The sequence below is a fragment of the Rhinatrema bivittatum genome, chromosome 16, assembly GCF_901001135.1.
Source record: "Rhinatrema bivittatum chromosome 16, aRhiBiv1.1, whole genome shotgun sequence".
Classification (NCBI taxonomy): Eukaryota; Metazoa; Chordata; class Amphibia; order Gymnophiona; family Rhinatrematidae; genus Rhinatrema; species Rhinatrema bivittatum.
In genome coordinates this window covers 42,772,043-42,795,733 of record NC_042630.1, presented here as the reverse complement: position 1 = coordinate 42,795,733, position 23,691 = coordinate 42,772,043, and the positions used below count along the sequence as shown (strand labels likewise).

The following is a 23,691-nucleotide window of genomic DNA, read 5'->3' as shown; positions in this document are numbered from 1 at the left end:
GCTTTTATATACCGAATTTCTTGATACAAATCAAATCAGCTCGGTTTACATCGAACAAGTAGAAACTATAACCAACCAAACAGTAGAGATGATTTGAAGGAGTATAAAGATACATTATAACAAGGATGTGTAAACTTGGAGTAGGAAATAACATCCTTGTTATCTCTAGCCCCTTGGAATCCCTGGGAGACCTACTTCCTGCTGGAAGTTCAGCTTGGAACTGGCTCTGGACAAGCTTGCAGCTCTCCTGGATCCTCTGCAGGTTCCTAGAAGCATTGCCCTTTTCACCTCGCTTCCTTGCCTTCTTTCTCATCTACTTCCCACTAGCTGCTGGTTTCTCCTGTTTACTGGTAGCTATGCTTTCCTCCACGGTTGCAGTCGTCTGCCTATCACGGAGCTCTCAGTTTCTCATCACAGCTGTGTAAGGTCTCCTTTTTGTGCAGTAATTTTCATTACCAGCCATTTGCAGTGAAAGTCAAGCTGTTTATCAGTCAATAAATGTTTCGGTAGTAGAATGTGAGTTCTCTATGAATGCTAAAAAAGGAAAAGGTTTTAACTTTCTGTACAGGCTCCCAAGCTAGGACACTGGGAATTGAGGACAGAACACAGGTTTTTTCCTTTCCCACAGGCTTACAGTCTTGATCCTTATAGGCCAAAATGAGTTCCTGGTTTTCAGGATATCTATTACAAATGTTGACCAGGCATATTTGCATTTGGTCTGAGAACCAGGTTAACTTGCATAGCTTGGCTATCCATAGAACCAGACCTGTTTGTGGCCCTTGAGGACTAGGGTGGTGTTCCTTTGCCTTAAGTGATGAGATCTAAGCAATTCCAGTTTATACTTCTGAACTAAAATATGGTGGAATCATACTTTTCTGGCAGCTATTTTGGCCTGGACTTAGGGTGAGATGAAGCTTTCTCCTCTTTACAAATATCTGACTCCTGTTTGTTAACTGAAACTCAGATAGATAGTCACAAGCTGTCTTGCAGATGATGTCATGTGAGTCACATCAGACAAGGAAATTATAACATGGAAAATGAGACACCATCATTCAGAGGCAGAACATAAAAGGATAATATCCTTAAATATATTTCTACAATTAATTCATAAAACGATTTATAAGACCACAAAAACAAGTGCCTTGCTAGGTCAGACCAGAAGTCCAGTGAGCCCAGCATCCTGCCTTTGAAAGTGGTCTCTTGGAATTACCGAACAGAATTTGCAAGAGTGATCCCAGACTATAAAGTCCCAGACCACTTAGATCAGACTATGAAGATTATCCATGAAATGTTCAACAAGAAAGAGTAATTTAGATACTTCTGTTTATTTTATTGAATATTTCGCCCATCTTACATCCACTGGGAAAAAGAACCAGCACACAATTGAAAGCTCCTGTGTCTAGAAGTGAAGAAATCATCCAGAGATGGGAATGGACTTCTGTCTATGGGAGTCTAAGGAAGTTGTGGAGAAAATACTGCATACCAGATCTACAGGATAGAAATGTTATGTTGGAAGTTGGACAGGGGTGCATGAAGATGGTTATTAATCACAGTTTCAGTCATTAAGTCTGGAGCAAAGGTTCCCAAACCTGTCCTGGGGGACCCCCAGCCAATTAGGTTTCAGGATATCCACAATGAATATGCCTGTGATATGTGTTTTCTAACCTTTTTGTGTAAAATCAAGAGTAAAGTAAGAGCCATGAGTTATGGATAGTCCCATCATGGTCTTTTGGTTCAGATTAATAGCCTGTAAAATATGGAAGGGAGGCGGGTTTTAATGTCCTGCCATCTGACCCCGCTGGGGAGACAAAAATGTTATGACTCGGCCATTGCAGATCCTAAAAACCAAAATCCTGGAATTCAGATCACTACTTTCATCACGAGGTAGCACTCAACACATGTTTATTAAAATCACTTATACAATGATAGGAAACACAGAGTTATTTTATGTCCTGCTTTTACAGATGGAAAACTGTTCTAGCCATGTAATAGCTGGTGATGTCATGTTCAGTGATCCCTCTGAGCTGCACAGAATCCACCACCCACATCTTAACAGTGGGGAACGCTGCAGGCTTCCACGTTTGAACCCTGTGGGGTAGGCTGGTCCCTCGGACGTCAGATGGACCTACCCTCCCTTGCATAGTCGTGCAGTTCAAAGCATGAGAAGGCTGCAGAATGACCCATCGCTAGAACAGAGACACTGGACTCCCATGCAGCTTCAAGGGAACACTGATCACGTCACACAGTACCCAGCTTCTTAGCTAGAGCTTTAGGAAAACATTTGCAAAAAGATTTTCTCAGGGACCCTTTAACATCCTGGTTCCTGAGGCTGTAAATGATGGGGTTTAACATGGGAATCAGAACGGTGTACAGCAACGAGAAAAATTTGTCTAGGACAGGGGAATGTGCAGAGTTTGGTCTCATATATATACAGATAATGGTCCCATACAAAAGCATGACAGCTGTAAGGTGGGAGGAGCAGGTGGAGAAGGCTTTGAGTCTCCCCTCAGAGGAGCGTATCCTGAGGATGGCGGTGATGATGCAGGTGTAAGATGCTAGCGTGAGCACAAAAGGGCTGAGGGACACCAGCACCCCCACTACAAAGGTCAGCATTTCGAAATTGTGGGTATCAGCACAGGCAAGACTAAGCAGAGCTGTAGGATCACAGAAGAAATGGTTGATTTTGTGGGAGCCACAGAAGGAGAATTGGGACATCATAGTGACATGTCCCACAGGCTCCAAGAGCCCCCATAACCACGGGGTGCCAGCCAGCAGGAGGCAGACCCGCTTGTTCATGACGAGCGTGTAGCGCAAGGGGTGGCAGATTGCTGCATAACGATCATATGCCATGAACGAGAGAAGCAGGAGCTCTGTGGATGCAAGGAACATGAAGAAGTACATTTGGGTGAAACATTCAGTGAGAGAAATACATCGACCACCTGTCAGCAAGCTGACCAGCATCCTGGGCACGGTGACTGAGGAGTAACAGATGTCCAGGAAGGACAAGTCACAGAGGAAGCAGTACATAGGGGTGTGCAGGGAGTGGTCTACACAAGTCACTGTGATAATAATGAGGTTTCCCAGTACGGTGATCACATAGATGAGTAGAAACAACAAAAAGAGAGGCACTTGCAGCTCTTGAAGGTCAGAGAAGCCCAGGAGAATGAATTCTCTCAGTGTGGTCTGGTTTTCTTTTTCCATATTTGCAGCCTGAACTGTTTCTCTTTCTCTCTGTCTGCCTCTTCTTGTTAAGACTAAAATGACATCCAAAAGGCAAGTTAAATATATAGGGGTCAATTTTAAAAAGTGCTCGCTCGCACGTCCATGTGCTCGTGGTTCCCGGCGCGAGCACATGGACACACCGATTTTATAACATGCGCACATCACCGCACGCATATTATAAAATATGATATCCATGCGCGCACATGTACAAGTGGGAGCCCCATTTGAGCGTGCGGGGGAGGAATGTTTCAATTACGCATGGCAACGCGATCGGGCTTTTCCCAGTTCCCTCCCAGTCCGCTCCAATTAAGGAGCGGACTGGGAGGGAACTTCCCTAACCCTAATCCTATCCTTCCTTCTCCTCTTCCCCTTTCCTCCCAGACCCCTAAACCTGCCTTACTTAACCCCAATTTTTTTGTTTTGATCCTTCACTGCGTCTATGGAGGAGAATTAAATTCCGCGCGCCGGCTGGCTGCCGCCGCGCGCTTTCCTGGGACAGCGTCTAATGGTGCTGTCCCAGCCACCTCCTGTTCCACCCCTCCCTGCCCAGACCCCGCTCCCAGCCTGCCCCTTTCAGCAGGCCTGGCACTTGTGCATGGATTGGGGGTTACGCACGTGGCCGGCCCATTCTAAAATGCGCGCGGCACGTGCAAGGCTCGGTCACGTGCTTAACTCCGCAATTTTTATGCGCACGGGCCTTTTAAAATTTGGGCGATAATGAAAAATATAGTTAATGTGCCAGATTTAAAGTTTCCATTGTCAGGTGGTAAAGGCAGTCCAGCTCTGGGTTAGCAATCATGAGGCACTGCAGTTTAAGACGTTCCCTTTTAATTTTAGCTTGTTAACATCACGCCACCTCCGCTGGAAGTCATAAGTCACCCTCACGCTCTGCGCTGTCTCCAAGGCAGTCGGGCCCAGAAAACATTGACATATTAGGTGGAAAGTGAGGAGAGAACGTCAGCGGAAACGGTGTTGGGTTGGCAAGTTAAATAGTATTAGGAAATGGATCTAAGAGGCAGATGGCAAGAGGATCTCAAGCCCTCATAACCTAAGGTGTTTGGCAGATCTGACAGCACTTGCAGGTTGAGCTGGCATCTAAGTCGAAGACACTCCCATCCCATAAATCATGGAGCCTTAGCTGATTCAGAATGGCTCAGAACTGATAAGAGATAAAACAGTTCAGAGGTTGCACTAGTGCAGAAAAAAGAACAGGCTATTTGCTACACATATTGAGATGAAAGTTTAATACTACTCTCTAGATGCAAGAATACCAAATAAATCAAGATGAGAAGGACAGTTTTATCTGCCATAGATGTAGTCACCTTAACAGAATCCAGCTGTGTTAATATTGATTTTTTTTTCTTTGCTATGGCCTTTGGAAAAGGCACTTCTTCTCTAAGACTGCACACATGCACTGACTTCAGCCTGGGGAAAAGGACAGGTTCTCTTTTATCACCATCTAATCGTTCATGCTGGCTCTATTAAAGTCTCAGGGTAAGTTAGACACAGAACCTTACATCCTGGTAAATCTTCCCACCTGCTGATTCACTGGTGGAACTGGACAAAACAATGCTAGCCATAAAAATGTTTTTACTTCAACCGGAATTGAGTTTTGTCTCGTTTAAAAATCTGGAATAAAAAGAAAAACTCAAGCTCCGACCCAGTCAGCGAAGCACGTTTAAAGATTTGTGTGGTCTTCTCTTCTAAACAGAGGCACCCAAAAGTACTGAATTAGGGTTCAGGGTTCTAATCTCCAGTGCAGGAAAAATACACAAAAACAAAGCCAGTGTCATGCAGAATTAAAGGGATATTTTTGTAAGAAATGTGCCCCGACAAGAATAGGCTTACTTACAGTGATTAGCACCTGACTGGAGTCTCTTTCTCTGGGAAGAGAAGCCAGATGAAGCAGGTATATAAAGGTCTAGCTAGGATCTCAGAGGAACACGATCCCTTGATAGTAAGCAGAAGCACACACAGACTATTGTAGTTATTTCTACATTAAAGCTAATAATATGTACCTTTTTATGTGTAACAGAGTAATGCACAATACTAGGTATCTTCCTCAAATCAACTGCTAATATGATGTAAATGCTCAATCTTTTACCAAAAAAACATCAATATCGACGGAAACTTGAATTCTAATTGCTTTATGTGAATGGAGACCTCATAAATAATATTGGGTGTTACTGGGTTTTAACCCATGAAAATGGTCTATGTGGATATATATGTATGATCACCACTACAGACAAGTCAAGATTTTATGACTTTATAACATTCTTTAATCATTGGTCTCCATGCACCACATTTTTTAACATTTTTCAATTTTTCAATTGCTAAGTTTTAAGTGACAATGGAAAGGACACTTAGGGGCAGATTTTGAAAGCCCTGCATGCGTAAATCCGGATGGATTTACGCATGCAGGGGGTTACACGCGCCGAGCCTATTTTGCATAGGCCCGGTGATGCGCGCAAGCCCCGGGATGCGTGTATGTCCCGGGGCTTTGAAAAAGGGGCGGGAAGGGGGTGAGGCATGGGCAGGGTACCAGTCTGGGGGCGGTCCAGGGGCAGAACAGCGGCCATGCCGGGGGATTGCGCGCCGGCAGCCAGCCAACGCTCGCAAGTTTCACTTGCCAGAGGCAGGCGTAAATAACACAATAAAAGTAGGGGGATTTAGGTAGGGCTGGGGGGCGGGTTAGATAGCGAAAGGGAGGGGAAGGTGGGGGGAGCGGAAGGAAAGTTCCCTCTGAGGCTGCTCCGATTTTGGAGCGGTCTCGGAGGGAACAGGGAAAGCCATTGGGGCTCCCCTAGGGCTCGGCGCACAAAAGGTGCACAAGTGTGCACCACCTTGTGCGCGCCAACCCTGGATTTTATAACATGCATGCGGCTGCGCACGCATGTTATAAAATCGGGCGTAGATTTGTGCGCGCCAGGTTACGCACAAATCTATGCCCGCACGTAGCTATTAAAATCCGGCCCTAATCGTTTTATTTTCGGTCTTTTCCCAGTGGTAAAAACGCTCAAGGAGCTGTCCAAATGTCTCGCCCCGTCAGGGGCATCGACAATATTTTGTAATTTATCCATAATAATAAAAGACAACGGTACTTATTTACCTATAAAGATACATCTTATTAACTGCTTTATATACTGTTTAATTACATATGCTCCTGATATTTTGTCACCCTCCTCAATCATGGTTCGGCATTCCCAGCTCTGATCCTCCATTTTGTTTCATCAGGTTATTGAAGCTAACGTAAGACTGCTACGTCAGCCAATCCCTTACCTCATATGACCAACATGTTTAACCAATGACTGACCAGATGGACTGATTCAAATCAATGTCATCCAGTCTGTAGATCAAGTACAGTGCTCTGAACAGGGAGGGGATCTTCAAAGTCAATTGAATTATTATGAACAGAAATGGATCTTCACTTTGTCTTCAGATGCACCGAATGGTATGAATGAATCTATAGACTGGATGACATTGATTTGAATCAGTCCATCTTGTCAGTCATTGGTTAAACATGTTGGTCATACGAGGTAAGGGATTAGCTGATGTAGTAGTCTTACGTTAGCTTAAATAACCTGATGAAACAAAATGGAGGATCAGAGCTGGTAATGCCGAACCATGATTGAGGAGGGTGACAAAACAACAGCAGACTTTTTAGAGCTGAGTCCCTCAGAGCATCTAGTGCTTTCTTTGCTCTGCCAAAATGCTCTTCTCACAAAATCTGGGTATAATTAAAAATGTTCATCCTATGTAGATGCTGGGCATGCACAGATCAAAATCTGGCTGGATTTTTTTTTTTTTTTTAATAATCAGTTACATGATTCAATGACAAGCTGAGGCAGCCACGTTGTAGATGTCCGCAGAGGTCTCAGATACCTTAAATCATTAGTGTCCCAGCTGCTTCACTATGACAATCACAAAGGGTAAGGGAAGGGACATTACAATTAAAATGCACCAAAAGATGTACATGGAACTAATGCCCACTAAATAAGTTGATGGTAAATCTGTTGAAGATTTGAGCCATATCTCAGCTACCCCACCACCGAAGGCCAGCATGCATATCCTGAGCACCTGAAAACCTTAGGTGGTTCCCATTACAACTTACTGTCCAGTTGTTCTTTATTAATTGGGGTTCCCGGCATGGCATCTGGATATAGTCTTGCCTCTCTTTTTGTTCTTCAAATGCTCATTCACTGCAAACTGTGAAAAAAGCCATTGCTTAGACATAGTATATTCATATATCTAGCAGGACTTCAGCAAAAGCTAGCAGGTATCAATTTCCATGAAGTGAGAAGCTCTGGGTCATATACGTGAGGGAAATAGGCAGACTGGATGGATTTTACTGCTCTTAATGTGCTCTCAGATTCTCTGTTTCTATAAAGACATGAAGCTCAAAAGGAAAGTGAAAAAAAATGCTTTTCCACTGTGAGAGTAGCTGTATCTGGAAGAGATGTCCAGTGGAAGTGGTAGTAGGTAAAAAAAAAAAAGTTGAATTCAAGCATGAATGGGACAGATGCAAAGGGACCTTAGTGGGTAGAGGAAGAGACCACAAATCAAGTAAGATGTGTGACAGCACAGTAGGCAGGTACAAATGGGAGGAGTAGGTAGTGGACTAAGTGGTCTCTATTAGGGATGTGCATGTGTTTGCAATGAAATAGGAATTAAAGGTGATATTTCCTATTTCGTTGCATTTTGGGGGGCCGCTGAAACAATAGGAAACCCCACGAAATTTCATGTGGTTTTCTTATTGTTTTTTGGGGGGGAGAAAGGGCATATTAAACAAAAATACCCCAAACCCACCCCAACTCTTCAAATTTTTAAAGATGACGCCGGCCGTCCATTGCTCCTACCATGAGACAGAGGCAGGCCAATGGCACCGATAGCCCCTGTCACATGGTAAGGGCAAAGGGCCACCGGTGCCATTTTGATGGCCCGAGAGCGGGAGATCGCTCCTGGGACCCCGCTGGATCACCAGGGACCTTCGGCAAGTTTTGGGGGATCGGGAGGGTGGGGAGATTGTAATTAATTAAATTTGAAGGGTCGTGGTAGTTATCAGTGTTCGTTTTGGGGGCAGCCAAAATAAAATCAGCCCGAACCATGGGAAAATGAAATTTCCCAAGGTGGACCAATAACGAAGACCGAACCAAAAGGTTTGGCCAAATCACATCTCTTGTCTCTATGTACTGACACTTCCTATATTCCTCTTTTTCTTATTTATCTTGTCTGAAAACCTGGAATAAGGGGTGGCAAGATGAAAATTGCTACATAATTCCAAACTGATGTCTATCCTGGGGGCCGAGGCAAAACAACCGCATTGAAAGTGGGTGCTGAGTGTTCAGTGCCTACTTTTCTAGTATATATCCAGGCACCTCTCCTGGGGGCACCATGCAATATTCAAATTAGGGGTCGCGTTGCTGCGAACAGTCGGCCATCTGCCAGTTAGGAAAATGGATGCCAAATTTATTGGCGTCCATTTTCCTAATCGACGCACAGCCAGGGGTTTGGGAAATTGATCTTGTTAACTGAGCATCCATTTCCTGAACCTGACCACCGGCACTTTTAAAAACTTTTTTTTAAATATTTTGTTCCTCCTACTTAATATTACCATGATATTAACATCCTCCTACTTGATATCACAATGATATTAAGTAGGAGGATGTACAGAAAAGCAGTATTTTCTGCTTTTCTGTTGCAGTTGGATACTGCTGGCGAGATAGTGGACCCTTGGGCTGGCCTACCTAGGGTGACAGGGTAGGCCAGGAGGCGGTGCTACAAGCAGGAGGTGTTCACCCGGGAACCAGGAAACCCCCGGGAGGAGCCCGTAAGGACACTGGGACCTCGGGACTTTGAACAGAGGCTGAAAGTCCAGGGGCTTGAGATAGGCTAGACCGGGACCAGAGCAAACAGGAAGGATAGGAAGTCCAAGGTACCCGGGAAGCAGGAGACCGGCTGTACAGGGCCGCGGGCCGGCTGAAGGCAGGGCAGCGGGCGGCAGCGGAGTCTGTAGCAAACCAGGGGCTGAAGCAGGCTATAGACTGAAGCGGAGTCAGTAGCGAACCAGAGGCTGAAGCAGGCTCTAGGCTGAAGCGGAGTCGGTAACAAACCAGAGGCTGAAGCAGGCTGTAGGCTGAAGCGGAGTTGGTAACAAACCGGAGGCTGAAGCAGGCTGCAGGCTGAAGCGGAAGCAGGCCGGGGTCGGAGGCAGGCAGCAGGCTGAAGCGGAGTTGGAGGCAAACCGGGGTCAGAGGCAGGCAGCAGGCTGAAGCGGAGTCAGAGGCAAACCGGAGTCAGAGGCAGGCAGCAGGCTGAAGCGGAGTCAGAGGCAAACCGTAGTCAGAGACAGGCAGCAGGCTGAAGCGGAGTCAGAGGCAAACCGTAGTCAGAAGCAGGAAACGTGGAGATCACCAGGAACGCAACTAAGAACAACTATGGAGTTTTGAACCTCGTTGCAAGGTGATGAGAGAGAGTTTGGACGCCGGTTATATCGGGGCTCGGGCGTGACGTCAGCAGCACAGGCGGGGCCAGGCTTCCGGGGGTTGAGCGCTCAAGATGGGTGTCCTCGCGCGTGCGCGAGACAGATGAAAAGCAGGCATGTAATGGCAGCCACCACGTGGAGTGAGAGAAGCCCCTGGGGTCCAGAGCAGGCGGAATGCGGTGATTCCTGAAACGGAGGTAGGCGGGTTTGAGCCCTAAGCGGAGGGAAGCGGTAGAGACCGCAAAAGTTTCTGTACGTAAGTGCTCAGCAATTAACACCTTCTCTAGACAGGCATTTTTTAGCGTAAAAATGTGCATTTTAGACTCACATTTTTTTTTTTTTTGCATTTCGGGTGATTTCCTAATAGCCTCATCACGATGCATTTGCATGTGATGAGCGCTATTAGTTTTGCTGCGCATTGGACCCATGTTGTGGAGGTGCTAATCCCCTTATTGCATAAAGGGATTAGGTAGGGCCTACACAGCCCATGTCCAACTGCAGGTTAAACAGTGTGCTTGGCTGAACGCATTGTATTGCATCGGCCCCCTGGTGTCCTGGGCTGTGAGGAGAATATATTATAGAGGATATTACTGAGAGATGAAGGTGCCTCTGAGTGATGGGAGATCTAGTCTGATAGAGCCACTGAAGTCTGAAGGAATCTGGACTTTGTGGCTATGGTAGGACCAGAATCAAGCTCTGACCTCTCCTGTTTTCCTCTGTCTCAGAGCGAGAAACTGGGAGTTTCACTGAGTTATGGTGGGGGATGGCTGTGCCAACTAACAGTGTTCATAGCATGGAAGCCTTTCCCAAAAATGTTTTCTTTGCTTTTGTGCTGGAAATAGAAAAGAAATCAGATTACAAGTTTTACCATGAGGCAAAGAAACTTGCTGCTTTATGGTCTAATAATTTCTATGAATTTTTCTCATTATTTGCTGCTTCCAACACTGATAAAGTGTGGCATTATTTTTCAAACTGTAATGTCATTTTTAAATTTAATTCTAATCATTATACTAATTGTTATATGCTAGATTTCTTTCCAGGGTACGAAGGCACAAAGCACATCTGTCTCTGTCCCATGGAAGATGAAGATTGTAGTTTTTTTCAGTTTGATTCCTTTTCACTTTTAATAGATCTATTTTTAATTTTAATCCTGATTTTGTTTTCTTTTGTGGATCGATCCAGTTCTTTTAATTTTTTTTAAAGTACTTTGTATTTTTATTGTTAATTTTGAGCTCATAAGTTTGTCATGTTGTCTGTTATGTGTTAAATGTGTAATACTGAGAAGGCGGAATGAATGCATGCATGTTAGTTCTGTGAAATATGTTTTAATGTAATGTCTGAGTATTTATGTTTGTGGTTTGGACCATTGCATGATGTTTTGAAATATTGTGGGATTATTATGCAAATTAGATATAGGGAGTATATGACCTGATGGCATTTTTTTATGGCTTAATTTGATTTGTTGTACTTTTATTTAGGTTTGAATCTATAAACATGCATCTAATCTAATAAGGAGCTAAGAGATTCTGCTCTGCCATCAGCACTGAATCCTACTAAAACAACTATATACGCACTGACTGCAGAAATTATCCTTGCCCACAGAAGTTATTACATAATATATGGACTGAAATACTTACAATTTATACTTGATCTTTGCTTTTCTCTTGGTTCTGTTGGAGTGACTTTATGCAGAATCTAGGTTTTTTTTGTTATCTGCCAGTACTTAGGTGTTCAAGTCTAGTCTTGGAATTTCTAATACTTATATGTATTTCTAGGCTGAATCAGCTAAATGAATAAGTATTATGTTTCTTTATTTTTATCTATGAAAGCTGCTTTGATCACGTAGAAGGTGATATATCTCAGTGTGATTCAAATATGATAATTTACGGTTCAAGAGGGATATCTATTTATATATATTTCTCTTCCACACCAGTATATATACTGATCTATTTGCTATAAGCTATTCCTATCCTTTTGTTCTGCAGCTTGCACTTATGGTAATGGCTTTGTTGATCTTTATTCTCTTTTTTACTCTGATTTCTTTTCTGAAATTCTTGTTGAATATTCTTCCTGTAATACTATTAGATTTTACCTAAAGACTGTTTCTTCCCTCTCACAAATATTTCTTAGTAGTGTGGCCTTTGATGCTTATTATGAGATTGTTCTCCTTGAAACAAATACACTCCTTATACATGATGAGCACTGTCATAGAGATCTGCAACTATTTTATTACTATATATTTTGGCATACTAATTGCTCATTGTTCTTTTCTCCTTATCTTGGCTCTAGCACTATAAACATGACCTGTGAGTTAAAAAAATTCTCTCTCAGTATGAAACAGTTCTCTTTGCAGAGACTCACCCATTATGAACAGTACAACAAGAATACATATATACTTTCTTCTTTAATGATTCTTTTAGTTCTTGCTTTATGCTAGTTATACTAGTATGTGATTCAATATTATGTGATTTGTAGCATACAGACTGTTTTTTTCTAGTAGGAACAAACCATTCTCTTCATACTATTAGTTTAAGTATGGTATTTCCTCCTTATACAATGTAATTTTTAGTTTAAGACTAAAATTATGATATTATTATTACACTTGTAGTTTGACCATAGAACTGGATGATTTCTATTGTAATTCAGTTTTAATGCTATTGTTTGATTAGCTAGTGAATGCTTGTATGAGTATCGTTTACATTAATTAGGAATCTAGAGGGACACACACAATTATGGTTTACACCTGATAAATACCAAGGTTAGTGGTTAGGACACACTTTTAAGTTCCTTTGTTATGGCTAATCATCGAGGACCGGTTGGTGTGCCACTGTTGCCATATAACGTGGCACAAGAGGGAAATGATATAATGAAGATTTTGGTTCAGGACGTTGGTTCATTCAGCTAGTTCCAGAATCCTTAGCTGTCTGCTTCAAACTGAATCTGCTGGGATACAGTGAACCTTTGACTGACCTCAGACTCAATAATTTGGAAGATATCTGGGAGACCTGTAGGCAAAGCCTATAATTAAAGGCCATAAGGTTATCAATGGCAGATAGCTGAGCTATAATACAAGCTTGGTTCTCACAGATTCCTATCTCGACTGACAGAAGCCAGGTGAACTGGAGATTCCCGGAGGTCAAGACTAATTAAAGGCTTGGAACCAACAACAGAACACAGACCTATCTATTTACAAAACACAGAAGATCACAAGAAAACAGAGTGCATCAAAATAATGCTGAGACAAAGGAACTTTTTAAGGTGGGAGGAGGTTTCTCAGGCTAGGGAAGGTCAGTTTATGACACTGTCAAATTGCGTAGATGATCCTCTCACAAGCATTTTCTATGTATGGTTTGAAAACTATAAAGTAACAGCTTTCACAAGAGACTGTAAGACACAGTAATGCTCTGCCTATCTTGAAGGCTTGGCATCTGTGCTTCCAAGGATATGAAATATTAAATTTATATTTGTTCTGATCAAATTCTGTGTCATATCCTTGTTTGAAATATGTGCTGACAAGCGTCTTATTAAAGTCTAATATTTAGACAAAAGGCTGTCGCTCATAAGTTATGGACGTAACCCTTTAAACCCCCTCCCCCCCTAGCAAAGCCCCGGGACGTGCATAAGTCCCGGGGCTTTGCTAGGGGGCGTGTCGGGGGCGGTGCAACGTTCGGGGCATTCTGGGGGGCATGGTTCCAGCCTGGAGATGTTTCGGGGGCATGGACAAGGCCTCCGAAATTGCTCCCGGGCCTGGGAATCGCGTGGCGGTGGCCAACCAGCACGCGAGTTATGCCTGCCTGGGGCAGGCGTACCTTTCGCAATAAAGGTAGGGGGGGTGTAGATAGGGCTGGGGGGGTGGGTTAGGTAGGGGAAGGGAGGGGAAGGTGGGGGGAGGCCAAAGGAAATTTCCCTCCGAGGCCGCTCTGATTTCGGAGTGGTCTCAGAGGGAATGGGTAGCGCCTGCTGGGCTCGGCGCACACAAGGTGCACAAATGTGCACTCCCTTGTGAGCGCTGACCCTGGATTTTATAAGATATGCGTGGCTACGTGCATATCTTAAAAAATCCAGCATACTTTTGTTTGCGCCTGGTGCGCGAACAAAAGTACACGCGGGCGTACTTTCCTAAAATCTACCCCAGTGAGTGTAATTGTATAACATTGTGGGTAACATGCGGAAACTGTACATAAGCTAAATCCAATATTCAAAGCAAACTTATGCACACAAGTTTCCTTTGAAAATTCTGAGAAAGTATGGGCACAAACTTACCTGCACATATATGTGCCTGTCATCTGCAGTGTGAAATATAATTTGTGCATGGGAATATATGCACATAGGGCATACTTTCAAAGGGTAATGCATGTAAATCCAGGAGGATTTACGTGCAAAGGGGGGTTACGCGTGCCGGGCCTATTTTCTAAAGGCCCGGCGGCGAGCGTAAAGCCACAGGATGCGCATAAGTCCTGGGGCTTGAAAAATTGGGTGGTCTGGGGACGGGGTGTGGTGGGGTGGTCTGGGGTGGGGCGGGGATGTGGCCAGAGGCCTCTGCAATCACAAGCAAGTTACACCTGCCTCTGGCAGGTGTAACTTGTGAGATAAAGGTTTGGGGGGTTTTTTCGTGCTGGGGACAGGTAGGGGAAGGGAGGGAAAGGTGGAGGGAAGAAAGGAAAGTTCCCTCTGAGGCCGCTCCAATTGTGGAGCGGCCTCGGAGGGAATGAGGAAAGCCAGTTGGTCTCCCTGAGCGCATGTTATTAAATCGGACATACATTTGTGCACGCCGCGCACAAACCTTTTAAAATCTGCCCCATATCTTTTACAATCAAAAGAATACATGTAAATCCAAATTCCCAAATCTGTTCCCCAGAATTCTTTTTGTTTGCATAAAAGTGTATATGAAATCAGGTTACTTCCTTAGTTTTATGTGCATAAACACCGGAAAGTTTTATAACAACCCATTTGGATGCATTTTAAAACCATCCTGAAAACATGGGATGAAAAAGAGATAACACAGAAAGAGAAAGGAATCTAAAAAGACTGGAGCTTAGAGAAGATATAGAAACAGAAGGAAAAAAATAGAGAGCAGAGATGCTACATCAGAATAGAAATAAAAAAAACAACATGCAACAAAGGTCTAAACACTCTTGGAGGCAATATTCAGCTGTGAAGCGGCTAGTTAAGTTAGCCGGATATAGCTATCTGGCTAATTTTACATGGCTATCTTAAAGAGAGCTGACATTAGAACAGCCCTAAGGCATGACCAGAGAAAGATGCATAAGTTATGCAGCTAATTTTAATTGGAGTTAGCCACTCCTCCCCAAAATGTCTCCTGCCTGCTTCCAGAAAACCCTGACTTATGCGGCTTAATTGTTTTTTTTGTTTTAAATAATCTCTTTGTTAATTTCCAATAAACATCAAGAAAAAACATGATACAAAAAATAAAGGAATTATATAAACAAAGCAAAATTAATCTTACTAAAAATTAAACCAAAATTAGCCCACAACTGTGGAAAGAAGGTTGAGATTAATACAAATTAATAAAACAAATGCCATTCCCAACTAACAAATGTAAGCTGGAAAAACTCTAGAAACAAGAACAAAAGTTGGAGAAGAAGCTCTTGATAACAAAAAAGATTCAAACTGTTTTAGGTCAAAGAACAAAAACCTATCATTCCCTGACTTGAGCAAACATTTACACAAATCTCTAACAAAAAAATGTGCAGCTCAAAGCAATTGCTCTGTCTCTATAGCTCAAAAAAAGTTTTCCTTTTTGTTGGGTTACTCTTGAAACATCTGGAAATATGGCCACTCTATGACCAAGAAAAAATTTATTCTGAGTGCGAAAAAGAAAGAATTTAGCCGGATATGGCATTTAATATTGCTGGTTAGCCATTTAAGAACATAAGAAGAACATAAGAAATTGCCATACTGGATCAGACCAAGGGTCCATCAAGCCCAGCATCCTGTTTCCAACAGAGGCCATTCCAGGCCATAAGAACCTGGCAAGTACCCAAAGTTCTGAGGGTCCTAGATGGATAACATTTCAGATATGTCTAAATGGCTTTTGAATATCAATTTTCATATTTCTATGATTTATTATTATTAGTGGTACAGTTTGAGGTTCTGTAGATGAGCCTTGAACAATGTTTACTGGATGCAGTTGTGTTAGCTGATTGACCTCCTAGTTAAGGTATTGGATGTAGCCCCTAAAACCTTTCATAAAACAGTAGTTTGACTCCCTGTAGAAAATGGTAAATATGGGCCATCCATGCTTCAGATAAAAACAGAATGATGAATTTGTAGAGGAAAAAAAGAATGGAAGTTGGATGGCAAAATATATTCTGTAGATATATATCTTATAAAAAAGATAATAGATAATTCTCATATTCTAGGAATGTGCTAACAGCAAATTAACTTTTTTGCTGATCGCAAGAACTCCTTGTTCCTCAGGCTGTAGATTACTGGATTCAGCAGAGGAGTCACAACAGTATAAAGTACCGCCACCACTTTATCTATATAGAAAGGGTGATTTCCAGAGGGCCTCATGTACATATACATAACACATCCAAAGAACATGGTCACCACAATGAGATGTGAAGCACAGGTGGAAAAGGCCTTAAGACGCCCTGATGTGGAAGGGATTCTTACTACAGTGCGGAGAATGAAACCGTAAGAGATTACGGTGAAGGAGAATGTACTTATGAGCAATAGGGAGCTGCATGCAGAACTGGTCGCTTCTGTAGCATAGTCCCGCAGGCAGGAAAGTTCCAGCAGTGGACCTGGATCGCACAGGAAATGATTAATTCCATTCAGATTGCAGAAGGACAACTGTGATATTAATATTATGGGTACCACAAACCAGAGGAACCCAGCAATCCAACAAGAAGTGGCAAGGCTGAAGCAGATTCTGCTGCTCATTAAAACATTGTAGCGAAGAGGCTGGCAGATGGCGAGATATCGATCATAACCCATGACTGTGAGAAGGAAACACTCAGTTGTACCAAAGGAAAAAAAGAAATAAAACTGCAGGAAGCAGCCAGTGAAGGAAATGGCTTTATTATTTGTCAGAAAACCAAAAAGCATATTTGGAACGGTGCTGGTTGTGTACCAGATTTCAGCAAAAGACAGATTGCTGAGGAGGAAATACATGGGCTTGTGCAGGCGAAGATCAGAATACACCACCATGATGATCATTGTATTCCCAACTATGGTGAGGGTGTACATAACTAAGAATAGTGCAAAGAGAGCAGCTTGCACCTCCTGGTTGCTGGAAAGTCCGTGGAGAATAAACTCTTTCACTTGTGTTTGGTTTCCTCCCCACATCGTGCCAACATTATACCTGGAATTAGGAAAAAGATATGGGAAAGCAATATTTATCTTCTAATATTATCAATGTAGCTGAAATCCTCAATCCTGTCCTATCTGCTTCAATGGTAGGAGAGAAAGAGGAATTAGATTCAGACAACCAACAAGGACATTGAACTGTACAGTCTGGGAAAACAAATAAGCATGGGGGCTGCTTGATGCAGTGGTTACTTCCCTTAATCAATAAGCCTATACTACACTTTTGATGCAACTCCAACATTGCTCTCTGCTTCAATGGCAGGGGATGGAGAGAAATTGGACTGAAACAGTAACTAACAAGGGCCATGATCTTGGCGGTCTGGGAAACTGATAAGTATGGGAGCTTTCTGGGCAGACTAGATGGGCTGATTGGTCCTTTTCTGCCATCATTTCTATGTTTCTATGTAATTATGAAGCACTAAACAGAACCTTACAAAATTAGAAAAACAATGTCAGAAATGCCCAACTGCTGAATCCCTAGGAAAATATAAATATTTCCTTACAAAATACCGTACATTAACCAATAAAGCAAAGAAAAGATTACTATGCTAAGCAGATTAATGGCATTATATTTAATTCTAAACTGTTCTTTGAAGTTGTTAAACATTTGATCAGAGACCTGACATCTGCCATCTCAAGAAACTACAACTTCACAAAGGCCGATTACGAGTACTCCACCGCATTCTTAGACAAAATCAATAAGTTGAAAGCAGAATTCCCTACCTGTTCTCCAAAAAAAGCACCTTAAGTTCTAATAGAATGGTTACATGGACCATGTTTGACAGAGTATTGAAACTGAAAATTGGTCAAATCATTACTAAAATAAAACCAGCCATTCACCCATGTGACCCAATTCCAGCCAGCTCCTTGAAACAAGTACACACGGTTATCAGTCAGACAATCACAACATTAGTTAACCTGTCTCTCTCAGAAGGAACTGTTCCAAATGGGTAACCCAGTACGCGAGACCTGCGTCCGGCTCTACCCCTTTTGCCCCTCCCCCTGTTCCCCAATAATACCAAGATACAACTGTCTGGTGAAAACAAAGGCCGCAGTTTATTAAAACTTAACTTAACCCGAGCCAAAATCTTAACAACAATCCAAATTCCCCCACCTTCCACCTCCTCATCCCCCATTAGCTTACACCGCGTCCCGGTGATAAGCGAACATTGTTGCCCCCCTTTTCCCCTACTCACCCCGCCGCGTCACCAGCGAGGGTAAGCTTGCGGCCTGAGCATCGGCCCCCCCCCTTGCTCATTAGGCCTTCCCGTGTAGCCCCAAGCTACACGGGCATTCCTCCCCCCCCTCCGAACAGTAAATCACATTTACACAATATACAATACAGCATATGGCTCGGGTTTTCCGCCACCACTGCGACAAATACAAAACAGCAAACCACAACAATGCATACCGGGGAGGGAGGGTGGGAAGCACGAACCCCTGCTTGATCCGCTGCCTGGTTCCCAACTGCCTCGCTCCCTGCTCTACCCCCCTTCTTACACCTAACCCTTAACCAATGGTGAAGCAGCATTTGAATTGCCGCTTCCTCATTGGTACCCCTCTCTAATTTTTCTTTTGCCCTGCTTACTCCCGCCCCCCGCTCGCCGCCTCCCGCGCTCGCGCCCAGGTTACCTGCGGCGACGCTGGACTAGCCGTGTCGCCTTCTTTAACCCAGTACGCGAGACCTGCGTCCGGCTCTACCCCTTTTGCCCCTCCCCCTGTTCCCCAATAATACCAAGATACAACTGTCTGGTGAAAACAAAGGCCGCAGTTTATTAAAACTTAACTTAACCCGAGCCAAAATCTTAACAACAATCCAAATTCCCCCACCTTCCACCTCCTCATCCCCCATTAGCTTACACCGCGTCCCGGTGATAAGCGAACATTGTTGCCCCCCTTTTCCCCTACTCACCCCGCCGCGTCACCAGCGAGGGTAAGCTTGCGGCCTGAGCATCGGCCCCCCCCTTGCTCATTAGGCCTTCCCGTGTAGCCCCAAGCTACACGGGCATTCCTCCCCCCCCTCCGAACAGTAAATCACATTTACACAATATACAATACAGCATATGGCTCGGGTTTTCCGCCACCAAACAAAGACCTAATGTCCATTAGGCTTTGTGCCCCCACTGCGGCCTCCTAGCGCTAATCTGTTGCCTAAGCCCATCCTCCAAGGCATTATTAAACAGATCGATGCCGACATCGGAAAGGTGGACCCCATCTCCCAGAAAATAACCCCCCAGCAAATCCCAGGACCACTGATGCCGAATCCAAAAGCCACCCTCCCTTACCAGCCATTTTCCAATCTGGCGGTTCAATTTCTTCACACCATTCCTCCATAAGGGCTCGTGCTGGTGTTTCGGGCGAATAATAACATCCGACCAACCCAATTGGGTGTGGGGCAAACGATTCATGATGGACGCCATATCTTTTCTCATCATTTGTATGAGCTGTCGACAGGTCAAACGGCCCACATCATTACCACCCAAATGAATGATAAGCCATTCCGGGGCACCCCACCGCTCAATATTGCCTTGCAACAAATCACATAGTTCATCCCATTTGAGCCCCCCTTTGCCAATCCAGCGCACTTGCATGTCCTCAGGGGTCAGATTCAAATGCTCGCCGTAAGGCCTCTTCTTGGCACGACGGTAGGCACGATGGATAAAGGAATGACCCACGATCCAGGCACAATTCCTTGTCAACACCTCCCCAGCCCGATCTGCAAGACAAACAAACATGTTAGGCGCCGGCAAACTCCCGGATCCCCCAACCTGAACGCCACTATCCCCCGACCCGAAAGCCACTAGCGCCGGACGTAAATCCGAAACGCCTCCGACTTCCACCGCCCCAGGGCCTTAATCCGGGCTGTGGACCAGCCCATTTCGGCCGCCGAGGTAGCCGCCCCGATGCGAAACGAATGCGACGAAAAACGGGCCGCCTCCCACCCAAGGACCTCCACCACCCTGCGCAGCACCGCACCGAACTGATAGCGGGTGAGGGGGGAACCATCCGCATGCACCAAGAAAAACCCCTCCACCGGCGGGCGCACCTCCAAGTACAGCAAAGCCAGCCGCACCGGACATACCAAAGCGCACTCCGCCGGGATCAAAGAAATCCACGCGCCCTTACCCCTTTGATCAGTCTTAGAATAGGGAAGCCGCAAAGATACACTCCGGGCAAACACGCTCACGTCCCCCACCCGTAACCCATTGCGCCAATCCTGAGCCACCCGAGACCGCGCCACCAACTCCCCGATCCGCAGGGCGCCAAAAAATGCCCAGGAAAAGGATAAGCGGAATAGCGCACATTCGTACTCCGAACTACATACCCTGCTAAGCCCGTGGGCCAACTCGAGCAAGTTACCATACCGGATCGGCAAACGCCTGTCCACCCGTGCGCCCCCCCCCCCTGCCCCACCCCTCCAAAACTTTCCTGACCAAAAAACTGCGCCGGGGGTGTTTGCACCCTTCCAACTTCTGGAAGAACGTAAAACCCGCAAGGTGACTGCGTACAGACGCCAACGAAAAACCCGCCCCTTTTGCCCACAAAATAAACTGTAGCAGGGCCGGCACCCGCACCCGTCCCCCCTGCCATCCCAAAGCCACCAGAAAACGTGTCACAACTGCATTCCCTGCCACGTAAGCTCTCCAAGTCGCTGGGGCCACAGAGCGCCGTATCAAGTCCCATGTCGTATCTTGACCAAGTTCCATAGGTGGGCGGGGACCCGCTCCCCATCGCAGTCCGCTTGGGGCGCAACGGCCCGGAACGTGTCCCACTTAAAACGAGAGAGAGCATCAGCTATGACGTTTGAAGACCCCGGGACATGGCGCGCCCGCAGGCTAACATTCAACTGCAGACATAACAAAACCATAACCCGCAAAAGAGCAGAGACCGTTACGGCACTTGGCAGCCTGCCTGTTGACGACTTGCACAACGCCTAGGTTGTCGCACCACCATACCACACGTTTATTCGCCAGGTAGGGCCCCCAAATAGTCAAAGCCACTACGATCGGGAAGAGTTCAAGGAAGGTTATATTCTTCACAAGACCCCCGTTGACCCAGGAGGCCGGCCATGGCTCCGCGCACCATTTTCCCCGAAAGTACAAACCCAAACCCGACGCACCCGCAGCGTCCGAATACAAATCCAATTGAGCGTTGGACACTTCAGGCTCCATCATCAAGCAGATCCCATTGAAGGAGCGTAAAAATTCTCCCCACACCATCAACTCCTCTTTTACCGGGCGCGACACCCTGAGGAAGTGATGCGCTGACCGAATCCCAGCCGTTCTGGCCGAGAGACGCCGTATGAACGCCCGGCCCATAGGTATCACACGGCATGCAAAATTTAAGGAACCGATTAATGATTGCATCTGCCTTAAGGTCACCTTACTCGCTGCCCGCACACTGCTAACCAACTGCCGCAACTTGTTCACTTTGTCCTCCGGCAGGCGACAAACCATGGCCATGGAATCCAGTTCAATGCCCAGAAAAGTCAACCTAGTCACCGGACCCTCCGTTTTATCTGCCGCAATGGGCACTCCAAAACGCTCCGCCGTGTGCAGGAAACCTTGCAACTGCCGTTGGCAAACATCCTCCCCCCCCGGACCGACAAATAAAAAATCATCCAAGTAATGCAGCGAAGCCTCGCACGCGGTATGACCCTTCGCTGCCCAGTGAATAAAGGAACTAAACGTTTCGAACAAGGCGCATGAAATCGCGCAGCCCATGGGAAGGCAACGATCTATGAAGTAGCCGCCCTCGAAGTAGAAGCCAAACAAATGAAAACACGACGGGTGGATCGGGAGCAATCGAAAAGCGGACGCGATATCCGCCTTGGCCAACAAAGCTCCCCGCCCCGCATTCCGCACCAAAGTAACAGCCTCGTCAAAAGAAGCATATTTTACCACACACGCTTGCCTTGGGATAAAATCATTAACCGACCCCTTTTTGGGATGCGACAAATTCAAGATTAACCGAAATTTTCCCGAAGCCTTTTTCGGAATCACAGCCAACGGTGAAACATGCATCTGCCGATAGGGCGGGCTCGGAAAAGGCCCGGCTATCCGGCCCTGTGCAATCTCCTCCCTGAGTTTCAAACGGGCCACCTGCGCTAGCTTAAGAACAGATCTAGAATTACCCACCCCTCCCCCGTACCCCGGACCCACGTATGGGATACGAAACCCATTGGAAAACCCTTCCCGTAAGAGCTCAGCCGCAACTCTATCCGGATACCTGCTCAAACCCGCAACTAGCGCAGGCACCAGAATGGGGGAGTCGGCCTTGCACTCCAGGACGGACCTACTTGGTGCCTTTACCAACCCCTCCTCCAATCCCCTGTGAACACTTAACGGCCGAGTGGGCGCCGCCGCAGGTGGCGCAAGCATGCCGGAACTTGCACTCTGGAAACAAACAGGTGAGCTTGTTGAAGCGCCAGCATATGTCCCCCGCCCCCCCAGCTCCTTTGGAGCTAGGTTCGCCACTGCGCGCTCCGAAGCCACGAAAGGACTGGGCCTTACCCCCGCCTCCCGGCAACACACCCCCGGGTGTATGCACCCCTACCCCCGCTTGACTCTTCCGGGCCATCCCCGCACTTTTGTTAGTCATCTGGGTCAACCAGAGGTGTATGTCCTGAGCACCCCAGGACATAAACTTGTTCCCAGCCATCTTATCCCGGAACTTCTCATCGTAGTTGAGCCAAGCCCAACCTTCATAATCCCGGAAAGCCCCTAGGATACTGTCGGCATAGGACAGCAAAGCACCGTACTGGGAAGGGTCAAAATGACTAACTACACTGGCCAACCTTAAAAAACCCCGCATCCAGTTGACTATATTCTTGGCTACGCGTGGGACTGATCCACTCCTTCTAAGGCGTTTCTTCGCCTTTTTGGATAACCGTTTTCCACCTCGCCGCCCCTCTAGTAACTTAAAGATATTAACAAATTTTCTCCTCCGAATACGCTTCACTAATCGAGTAGGCACCTCTTCCCATAACTCTGAGAGGGACGCCACCGCTGGTGGACCTACTTCACATTTGGGACCCTCCCCTAAGGCGGCTCCCCTACTCGCCCGAGACCCACTGGAACTAGTCCCCGAGGACGAGGAACTTCCACTAGAATCACTCCGCGCTCTCCTACCACGGCGCACAGAACTATCCTTACCCGCATCCACTTGGGTGCTGACATCCTCCGCATCGACCGGTCCCGGGCCCTGCCTCGGTACTTCCTGTCGCTCCGTCTGTCCGGCAGCCCTCGAGAAGCCATGTGCCGCTCCTAGGGCCGATCCTTCGTGGGCCCGCCATTGCTCCCTGCTCGATGGACCTGGGAGATCCTCATCTGCAAAAGAGGCAGGGAAGCCCTCCGCACCGCGATGCCCGGGCCAACGTTCCCCACCCGTGGCCTGGGACACGCGAGCAGGTGGAACCCTGTGCTGGTGCTGCCCATCTGGCAGACCCTGCGCTCCCTGGAACAGCAGGCCCCCTGACGGCAAGCCCTGCTCAATGGGGCCCTGCACGCTGCCGCCCCCAGGCCTTTGAAAAACAATAAAACCCGCACTAGCCAAGTGCCCAAGAATTTCCGCCAGGGCAGTAGCCATGGGAGGCTGGGATAAATTCCCCAGGGGCATGGCAGGCAGGTGCGCAATGGCGGGCATGACTGAAG

General features: G+C 46.1%; 2 protein-coding genes across 2 annotated transcripts; both read right to left on the bottom strand.

The window, feature by feature from the left end:
- Positions 1-2,238: 2,238 nt before the first annotated feature.
- Positions 2,239-3,201, bottom strand: LOC115077544 (olfactory receptor 1019-like). Its single transcript, XM_029579836.1, has one exon. It carries the CDS (start codon positions 3,199-3,201, stop codon positions 2,239-2,241), a length of 963 nt encoding a protein of 320 aa, XP_029435696.1.
- A 12,892-nt stretch (positions 3,202-16,093) lies between these two features.
- Positions 16,094-17,017, bottom strand: LOC115077543 (olfactory receptor 11G2-like). The gene has a single exon (XM_029579835.1). The coding sequence runs from the start codon at positions 17,015-17,017 to the stop codon at positions 16,094-16,096; it is 924 nt and encodes a 307-aa protein (XP_029435695.1).
- Between the last annotated feature and the right edge of the window lie 6,674 nt (positions 17,018-23,691).

What these genes read in the sequence shown, in the direction of transcription:
- LOC115077543 (XM_029579835.1), bottom strand. Translation starts at nt 17,017, where the DNA reads ATGTGGGGAGGAAACCAAACACAAGTGAAAGAGTTTATTCTCCACGGA.
- LOC115077544 (XM_029579836.1), bottom strand. Translation starts at nt 3,201, where the DNA reads ATGGAAAAAGAAAACCAGACCACACTGAGAGAATTCATTCTCCTGGGC.